Raw genomic sequence first — 9675 nt, forward strand, 5'->3', positions numbered from 1 at the left:
ATAATAAGCGCACTTACATTGACTTCTGTCGAAAACATCAAAGGTTTGGAGGATGCGGGCATCGATCCCGCTACCTCTCGCATGCTAAGCGAGCGCTCTACCATTTGAGCTAATCCCCCGGATGGGTGCAGTATCGCCTGTACAATATAAGACGTTGCTGCTGTTGTGTTATACTTCAAGTATTGCCTGTATTGGTAGTACGGTGGTTCGACATTCATATCCGAAATTGTAGATCCATGTTATTTCTACATGGATGTTTCTGACTGATCTACGAAATAAATATAATAATACAATTCATTTTACCACTGCAACACATTGTGTGGAACAATACTGCCCTCTACAGTCGATGAATGGAAATGCATTGTCTTTTCTGGGCACTATCATTGACAGTCGGGCCCATAGTGCAGTGGTTCCCAACTAGGGGTACTAGGACTGCTGGGGTTACTTTGCCATAGGCCTACTAGTAAAATGCAAATGAGGGGGTACTACAGGGGTACTCCAGGCAGAGCAAAATCCAGTTGGTGGTACAGTAACCAAAAAAGGTTGGGATTCACTGCCATAGGGGGCCCCGCCCTTCTAAGGTTTTCTGTGCACACAATCTTGTAGCTAAACAGAAATAAACAATAATATTAGAACAGCTTATTTCACAATCGTTTATTTAGTTACTAAAACTCAAAGAGATGAGAGTTATGCAAACAATGGTATGCAGTCAACGCGCGAGAGAGAATGCAGGTCAAATTCTATTGCAGATGGCTGTTTGCATTGTAAAGGCAGTAGTACAGGGGAAATGACTTATATTCCTTATGATGCTCATGACGACCAGCATCATTTTGAACTGGTCATAGACCCCTAACTAACTCTGTGTGTCCCAAATGGCACCCTATTCCCTATATGGGGCAGTACTTTTGACCAGTAGTGCACGGCATACACGAAATAGGGTGCCATTTGGGACGTAACTCTGACTTCACTGTTCACTAAACTCAACCTGCAATTCCGAAGACCACAGCTGAGCAATATATTATAGCAAACCAAAAGTACAAACATAGCAAAATTAGCAGCGGAAATGTGATATGATCAAATCAAAGTAAATCATTATTTTTCGGGCTCTTTTAAAGCTGAAATCCGCATATGGGAAAACAGCACCACTGTTCTCCCCCAGCATGTTTGTTATTGTTTTCATTATGAAAGGGAGGAGAGAAGCATCCAGCATGGTGGAGAGAAAAAACAGTGTTCGTTGTTTGAAGTAACTTCTTTTTGGCATTTTTGTATATATCGCAAACAGACGTGTCAGTTTCACCATTACGGATTCCAGCTTCAAATAACACATTTTTACAGTTAAATGTAAAAAAATATTTTACTGCCATAATGTCAGCCTACATAGTACCTCAGGTATTGTTAATACCAAATGAAGTTCAAACTCATCATACATTATAAATACCATGGCATTTAACCAGACACTTCTGACTGAAGACAAAATCTACACATAAAATAGTTGACAAATATATTGCCCATTATTCACTGTCAATTTATAACATCCTCATGCTCAGATACAGCTAATCAAGAATGAGTACAGTCAAAGAGCATTGATCATATCCTATGCCCTAAATGATCATTTTTCACGTGTTTTCCCTTGATGTTACCACATGCCACCAACCAAAAGAAAAAGCTTCTTAAGCTGTTTCACTGCCATCAGCACAAATTACAGCATTGTTTATTATTTATTCATTTTGCATCAATTGTTCTACTATTTGTTAAATCAAATCAGTAAATAAGAAAGTATTGACAAATGAAATACAATTTGTTGTCATAGACCATTTTGTTAGAGTCTAAGTATGACTCTTGTGGTAACGGGTAACCTGTCATACAGTAACATGCACAAGGTGCTTTCTATACTCTGGAACAAACCCCAAAAAGCACGAGTCAAACCAAAAAACAAACTAACAAATGCATTCTGACAACTACCTTATTTCAAAACCATTCCTTTAAATTAAATTAAAAAATCATATTTACAACTCTGAATGAATTGTGTAGGCCTAACATCCCCATTAATATCACATTGGTTTTGTTCATTTCTCTGTGTTATACTATGTGCCATGCTGGAACGACTAGGATATGTTCTGTTATTGTTGCCTCTACTGTGTCATTGGGGAGGGGGGAGAGAGGAGTAGCTTAGGACACTGAGAAGTAGAGGTGTATGTACAGTAGATAGCCTGGGGGAAGGGGGAAGACAAACATTTATAAATATGAAGAGAGATGAAGAGAGGAAAAGAGAGAGAGAACAGGGACAGGATAGAGGTATTTATAGTGTGCAAAAAGAGGGGCAAAGGAGAGAGAGAGAGAGAAACAGAGAGAGGGACAAAGGAGAGAGGCAGAAAGAGAGTGAATATGGATGGACATAAGAGTTTAGACGAGGGAGAGGGGGGATATGGACAGAAGGTATAACAGGCTCAGTATTCATCCTGGTCCAAGTGGGCCTGTTCATCAATCTCGTCATCATCTGGAGCAGCAAAGCCGTCCTGAAACACAAAACACAGATATTATCAGATTTACAGTGTATGTTGATGATAACCCACAACCCCTAATATTTGATACAACCCCTAATATTTGATACATGAGAGGGGATAGATCCAATTAAGGATAGCTCAGGGCTACACGTAGATTATTGTAGCATCTCTAGTTAAAAAAAGACGCCTAATTCTTTATTCAGTTTCAGTGTTGTGACCAATGATGTACAGGTATATGAACACAATGAATTATACTGTTATATGTCTGGATTGTGACAGGTACCTCTGTGGCGTAGAGAATGTCCATGATCCTGGAGAGGTGAGGGTTGGTGTCACTCTCGTGTTCTTGACAGATCAGCTCAATGTCTCTCAGCTTACTGAAGTAGAAATCTCTTTCCTTCTCTAGTCCGTCCACTGTCAACTTCAGCTCCATCAACTACACAGACAAGAAAAGGTTGTGTCAAACACATGGGGAATAAGGTCGATGTACAGTGCCTTCGGAAAGTGTTCAGACCCCTTGACTTTTTTCACATTTTGTTTTACGTAAAAGCCTTATTGTAAAATGTATTAAATTGTTTTTTTCCCCCGTCATCAATCTACACACAATACCGTATAATGATAAAGAAAACTGATAAAAAAAAACTGAAATATCAGATTTACATAAGTATTCAGACCCTTTACTCAGTACTTTGTTGAAGCACCTTTGGTAGCGATTACAGCCTCAAGTCTTCTTGGATATGATCCTACAAGCTTGGCACACCTGTATTTGGGGAGTTTCTCCAGTTCTTCTCTGCAGATCCTCTCAAGCTCTGTCAGGTTGGATGGGGAGCATCGCTGCACAGCTATTTTCAGGTCTCTCCAGAGATGTTCGATTGGGTTCACCTCCCTGACCAAAGTCCTTCTCCCCCGATTGGTCAGTTTGGCCGGGCATGCCAGCTCTAGGAAGAGACTTAAGTGGTTCCAAACGTCTTCCATTTAAGAATGGAGGCGGCCACTGTGTCCTTGCGGACCTTCAATGCTGCAGAAATGTTTTGGTGCCCTTCCTCAAATCTGTGCCTCGACACAATCCTGTCTCGGAGCTCTATGGTCAATTCTTTTGACCTCATGGCTTGGTTTTTGCTCTGACATGCATAAGGTATTTCTGTTTTAAATTTTTAATAAATTTGCAAAAAATTCTAAAAACCTGTTTTTTCTTTGTCATTATGGGCTATTGTGTGTAGATTGATGAGGGGGGAAAAAAACAATTTAATACATTTTAGAATAAGGCTTTTACGTAACAAAATGTGAAAAAAAGTCGAGGGGTCTGAATACTTTCCAAATACACCGTCGTACTCACTGAGTACTACAAACTTATGTTAGTTACATGCTTACTATACTTGACCTAAACTTACATTCTGTTTCCTAATATGCATGAAATATACCTTTTTATCCTCCTCTTTTTGGATAAGTCACAACTGAGTCAAAAATTAGGATACAAACTCTAGTGTGAACTTACACTCACACTTCACATTACAAAGACCAGAGCATGGATGTAGCCTACAGCCAAGTCTCAGGGCTAAGCATGACTCTACTTGCAGTAAATAAAACCTGATAACGGAGGTGAAACTAACACAGGATACCGTCATTCGTATTGAATACTGTCAATACCACATTAGTATGGCCCAAGAGTTTACTTCTCCAATGTAGAGTAAGGCCTCCTTACCCTCCCTGGGACTCTACCTGTTGATTCAGCTCCATGAGTTCCCCGTCGCTGCCCCCGTTCCGCGCCAGAGTCGGGGTCTTCCTCACATGCACGGTGGTGTTCAGTACCCTCTGGGGCGTGGGCATTATCTTGGGCACTGTGGGCGACATCCTCTGGGGGCCTGGAATGATCAGATGGTGTTAGGGCTCTATTCGTTTTGTAAAGCTGAAGCGTTACCGATTGTGAGGTAGAAATGTAAAGGTCATTTCCGATTGAGCCGACATCTGGAGCATATGCAGTTTACCGTGAATGCAGTCTCCGCTAACGCAGAAGCATTGCCTTTAAATTTCAACCAGGCTGCAACGCTGAACTTCCGTGGTACTGATTACGTACTGAGTACTGATTGGAGTCCTTAGTGTTGCAGTGCAGGTTTACTGTTAGAACATTTAGGCCTGGATTCAATCCAATGCGCGTTATTGAGCAGCGCACTGTAAACAGACTCTTAAAGGTAATTTACAGTGAACACGATCTACGCAAACTTCGGGGGAAAAGGCCTTTAAAGGGCACATTAAGGGCTCTCTAGTGCACTGCTCTGCAATGCGCCTTGGATTGAAACCCAGCCATACTCACAGTAAATGTCAACAAAATACTATTAAACAAATATTTGTAAACTAAAAGTAGTGGAAATAGTAGTAAATACTAGCAAACATAGTAAACAAATGCTCGTTGTTTGTCACCCCATGCGATCAAAGCCATGGATACTACTACTATAGTGTTTCAACGAGAACCCATGTTGTAAGCATAGCAAAATGTTGCGCCGGTAGTGTAACACACACTAGCTATATTACTGATTTGAGGAACCGATGCTGATTTATTTTCAACCTTAATACCAAAAGACGATGCACACAAAGCTGTGTGAGCTGTTTTTACACATTGCATGTCTAAGATCAAGGCGTAAAACATCTCTGTTTAGTACAAAGGGTCCCAAAGGGGTGCCCCAATTATCAATTCGCTCAATATAGAATAACTGGAACAATTTTATTTATAAATTGGAAAATAATGTATTTGTGTTCAAAGGGTACTGTGAAGATCACAAGAATACCGACACTGACTCCCAGCGCTACCTTTCCTTGACGGTTTCTAAAACGCTAGCCTGTGAAATGACCATCCCAGAGATATCATCCAGTGGAACATGCACAAACAGACCAGTTGCTTGCAGAGCGCTGTGTGTGTTTTGAGCCATCCAAAGCTCAATCAGCGAGCCAATCCCATTCAGAAGAGATATAACCATTATTTTGGGGTTACCTGGAGGACCATGAGTTCTCTTTGGTCTGTGGGAAAAGTGATCACCTGGATTGGGGGCGGGAGCCATGTCTTGCCCCTGTCTGGCTTGTAGAGGGTCGTACTCCTTCCCATCATAGTTGGCGTCGAAGAACTTCTTGAACCACTGCACGAACTCAAAGTTGTCCTGGAACTTTCCTTTTACGAGCTTCTCGACGGGAATTATCTGTAGGAATGAGAATAAACATTTGAAAGCTTTTTGAGAGATGAAAATCTAGAGGCTGGCGGAAGTCACAAAGGAATGAATCAAGGGAAAATGGGTACGATAAACCACTGTTTCAGACACTAATTATTTTTGTTATGATGATACGTGCCTTCATAAAGTATTCATACCCCTTGACTTATTCCACATTTGGTTGTGTTACAGCCTGACTTCAAAATGGATTAAGGGCTCTATTGAGTCTGCATCGCGGATGTTCAGCTTTACAGCGTAAATGAAATTTAAAGGCAATGTTCCCACTTTAGCGGAGACTGTATTCACGGTAACTGCTGCATATGTCGGCTAAATCGGAAATGACCTTTACAGTTCTATTGTGGAAACTGTAACACTTCAGCTTTATAAGTTGACTAGAGCCCTAAATAGATGCATTTTTCACCCATCTACACACAATAGCCCCATGTTCCACTCAGGAACATTGAATGTTGTCTTGGTAAGCAACTCCAGTGTAAATTTGGCCTTGTGTTTAAGGTTATTGTCCTGCTGAAAGGTGCATTTGTCTCCCAGTGTCTGTTGGAAAGCAGACTGAGACTTGTTTTCCTCTAGGATTTTGCCTGTGATTAGTTCTATTCTGTTTATTTTTATCCTAAAAAACTCTTCCTAGTCCTTGCCAATGACAAGCATACCCATAACATGATGCAGCCACCACCTGCTTGGAAATACGAGTGGAACTCAGTGATGTGTTGTGTTGGATATGCCCCAAACATAACTTGCCCCCAAAATAGCTTTGTATTCAGAATATAAAGTTAATTTCTTTGCCACATTTTTTGCAGTTTCACTTTAGTACTTTATTGCAAACAGGATGCATGTCTTGGAATATTTGTATTCTGTACAGGCTTCCTTATTTTATTGTGAAGTAACTGGAATGTGATTGATCCATCCTGAGTTTTCTCCTATCACACCATTTAAACTCGGTTTTAAAATCACCATTGGCATCATGGTGAAATGCCTGAGCAGTTTTCTTCCTCTCTGGCAACTGAGTTAAGAAGGACGCCTTTATCTTTGTAGTGACTGGGTGTATAGATACACCTTCCAAAGGGTAATTAATATCTTTACCATGCTCAAAGGGATATTTTTATTTTTTTACCCATCTACTGATATGTGCCCTTCTTTGCAAAGCATTGGAAAACCTCCCTGGACTTTATGGTTTAATTTGTGTTCGAAATTCATAGCTTGACTGAGAGACTTTACAGATAATTGAATGTATGGAGTACAGAGATGAGGTAGTCACTCGAAAATCATGTTAAACACTATTATTGCAGACAGAGAGTAAGTCCATGCAACTTATTATGTGACTTGTTAAGCAAATGTTTACTCCTGAACTTATTTAGGTTTGCCATAACAAAGGGGTTGAAGACTTATTCACTCAAGACATTTCATTTGTAAAAATGACTAAAAACATAATTCCACTTTGACATTACGGGGTATTCTGTGTAGGCCAGTGACACAAAATCTAAATGTTATCAATTTTAAATTCAGTCTGTAACACAACAAAATGTGGAAAAAGTCAAGGGGTGTGAATACGTTCTGACTTGTAATGTTTTATAGATGATGACAAATAGATAATAGTCTGACTTTGTCGACTCCCATCCTCTTGAAGGCAGCCTGGAGAACTTTGAAGTTGTGTATGAACTCATGTTCCAACTTGGCCTGGAACTTAACCTTCTTTAGCAGGACACAGCCTGGGAACAGCATGTCCATGAACTGACAGTACGCTGCACCTAGAAGGTAAACAAAAGGAGAAAAACTGCATACTGGTATAAGACAACACAATTCAAATCTCATCTCCACTCATTATTTGAATGGGTTTGGTGAGGACTTGAGGTCCATCCCAGCAGGTAAAACTGGTTGAAAGGATGCCATGATTATAACCAAATTATAACCAGTGTAATGATGTCATTTCAACCAGATTTTCCCAAAGGGATAGGGAAAGGACCCATTCATTTACATTATTTTGGAGATGATAGAACAACTCGTATGTTCTCTAGGTGGAGATAAGGAACCCGAAAATAGAGAACTTTGGAGGCACAACGCAATCACAAGTCGGGAATGGAGTCCTACCCGAGCAGAGCTGTTCTATCTTGGTGTAGGTGAGGTGTAGGGAATCGTTGAGCCAGGCCAGCATATCATGTCTGCTCAGGGTGTCACAGGACACAGACGTGGCGTGCACATTCACTGCCATCTTCTATACCTAAGGATAGAAAATACGTCCCAAGAATTAGACATTCACTGCCACACTTTATACATGAAGAAAAAGACATCCCAATTTGACATTCACTGCCAAACAAAAAAACATTGCAAAGATGTTCAACTGGGCTGCGTTTGAGAAAACTACATAGCGTACCATAGCAGTGCTGCAAAACATAAAAGGACTTTTGTGGTTCAAAATAGAAGGAATTCAGGGATCTATTGTAAAGAATTCAAGGAATTCATACTTTGTTAGACAAGAGACCATGAGGGTTCCTCACAGGGTCACAAAACATCAGCAATGAGGGCTTTGTTCCAAAATGTGCTCTGACATGGTCTACACTACAGCCTTGACTACAGGTATGTATTTGTTTCACTACAAAACAGGAATGTAAATAGAAACTAATGTATGCCTAATGTTGAAGTGAACACTACACCGTCTGGGCTGGTTTGATGTTTGCAGGAGTGATTTATTTTTAACATTTCATCTTCTTTTGTCACAATAATCCTCTCAGTTAAGACAGAATTTCCTAGTACTTGATTTCCTAGCAGCACAGATAGACAGCAACATATTAAATGCATAAAAAACTCTCGTGGCTATCACCTGACCCAGGATCTGTGGATGCGTGCAGAGGAACTGGCCATGTATTTGACATATGTATGATCTGATCAAAATAAATAACATAGACTAGTATCATCACCTTTTTGGAAATGAAAAACAAAAGGCATTAGCCAACGTAACGAGTTGCATGTAGAAAGGTTAGACTTACACTGTACATATTTGTATGACGTTTAAATGATGGGAGTATAATGTATTCATATTAATGAATGATCAGTCTGTGCCGGCAGAGGAGAAAGGCCTAGCTCTTTTCCCATTCCTGCCCTTGCTCTCAGAAACATTATAAATGATTGCATAGCGATATACAATACTTGCACCTCCGAGGAGCGTGCATTGAATAGCACTAGCCTGCCTATCTGTCAAAATCCCAGGTGGCCGCACAATTAGGTAGGCTAATTGTAACCTATTACGGACAGTATAGGCCTACTCCACCTCTGTTAACTGTTTTATAGAGGGCTGTATGTAAAAGGGTTATTAACACCTGGGTTTATAACACAATCATGACTATTCTACTGTAATAAAAGCCCAATTACAAGCAACCATAAACACCACAGACACTACCGTGGGAGGAGTCAATTTTATTCTCGTCTCTAAATCCTATTCTATTCTAGGCCTTTACAGAACGGTGCGCAATCTCACTCTATATAAGGTTCACAAATTATATTAATTTATTCGGTATTTATACGCAGTAAATTGATCATTTATAGCATGCTCAGAGAAGAATACATTTGCCCTATTTGTATTAGGTGTAAAGAAACAAAACCCTGCAATGTTACAGTTGCTATCCAAGGAGCCGGGCCCCCTCTGCAGGCCTCTCGGAGTAGAGGGCTGTCACTGTAAACGAAATATCCTCACTGAATGGATAAGAGGCCCCATATTATGCCATAAAAATGCCAAAGGCACGCATAAAATGTATAATTTGCTAAGGCAAATGCAGTGTTTGGGTAAAACATGCATTACTCACTGTATTCCGAGAGCTATCTTTCTCTGTTGTTATTTCGCTGGCAGTATTCCTATGCTCCAATCCTCCGCTGTAGCTGTTGCCAGAACTCCTGCGCGGTGCACTGGTTAGTAACGGCCCGCCCCCACTACTTCATCAGTGCTATCTGGGATATTTGGGACGTCC

The 9675-nt window shown here is 40.5% G+C and overlaps 1 protein-coding gene and 1 non-coding gene across 3 annotated transcripts; both read right to left on the bottom strand.

The window, feature by feature from the left end:
* Window positions 1-46: 46 nt before the first annotated feature.
* trnaa-agc (transfer RNA alanine (anticodon AGC)) lies at window positions 47-119 on the bottom strand. The gene has a single exon. It is a non-coding gene; the product is annotated as a tRNA-Ala (tRNA).
* A 520-nt stretch (window positions 120-639) lies between these two features.
* LOC109894269 (microtubule-associated protein RP/EB family member 3-like) lies at window positions 640-9644 on the bottom strand. Of its 2 annotated transcripts, none has more exons than XM_020487633.2 (7): window positions 9514-9644; window positions 7805-7934; window positions 7319-7464; window positions 5536-5692; window positions 4224-4366; window positions 2788-2940; window positions 640-2516 (listed from the first exon to the last, which is right to left on the bottom strand). In XM_020487633.2, exons 2-7 carry the CDS (start codon window positions 7923-7925, stop codon window positions 2448-2450), a joined length of 789 nt encoding a protein of 262 aa, XP_020343222.1. In that variant the 5' UTR covers window positions 7926-7934; window positions 9514-9644; the 3' UTR covers window positions 640-2447. The 2 variants fall into 2 exon arrangements, with proteins under 2 accessions (XP_020343222.1, XP_020343221.1); XM_020487632.2 differs by having other exon boundaries at window positions 5491-5692.
* Between the last annotated feature and the right edge of the window lie 31 nt (window positions 9645-9675).

This window comes from Oncorhynchus kisutch, linkage group LG7 (assembly GCF_002021735.2).
Source record: "Oncorhynchus kisutch isolate 150728-3 linkage group LG7, Okis_V2, whole genome shotgun sequence".
NCBI lineage: Eukaryota > Metazoa > Chordata > Actinopteri > Salmoniformes > Salmonidae > Oncorhynchus > Oncorhynchus kisutch.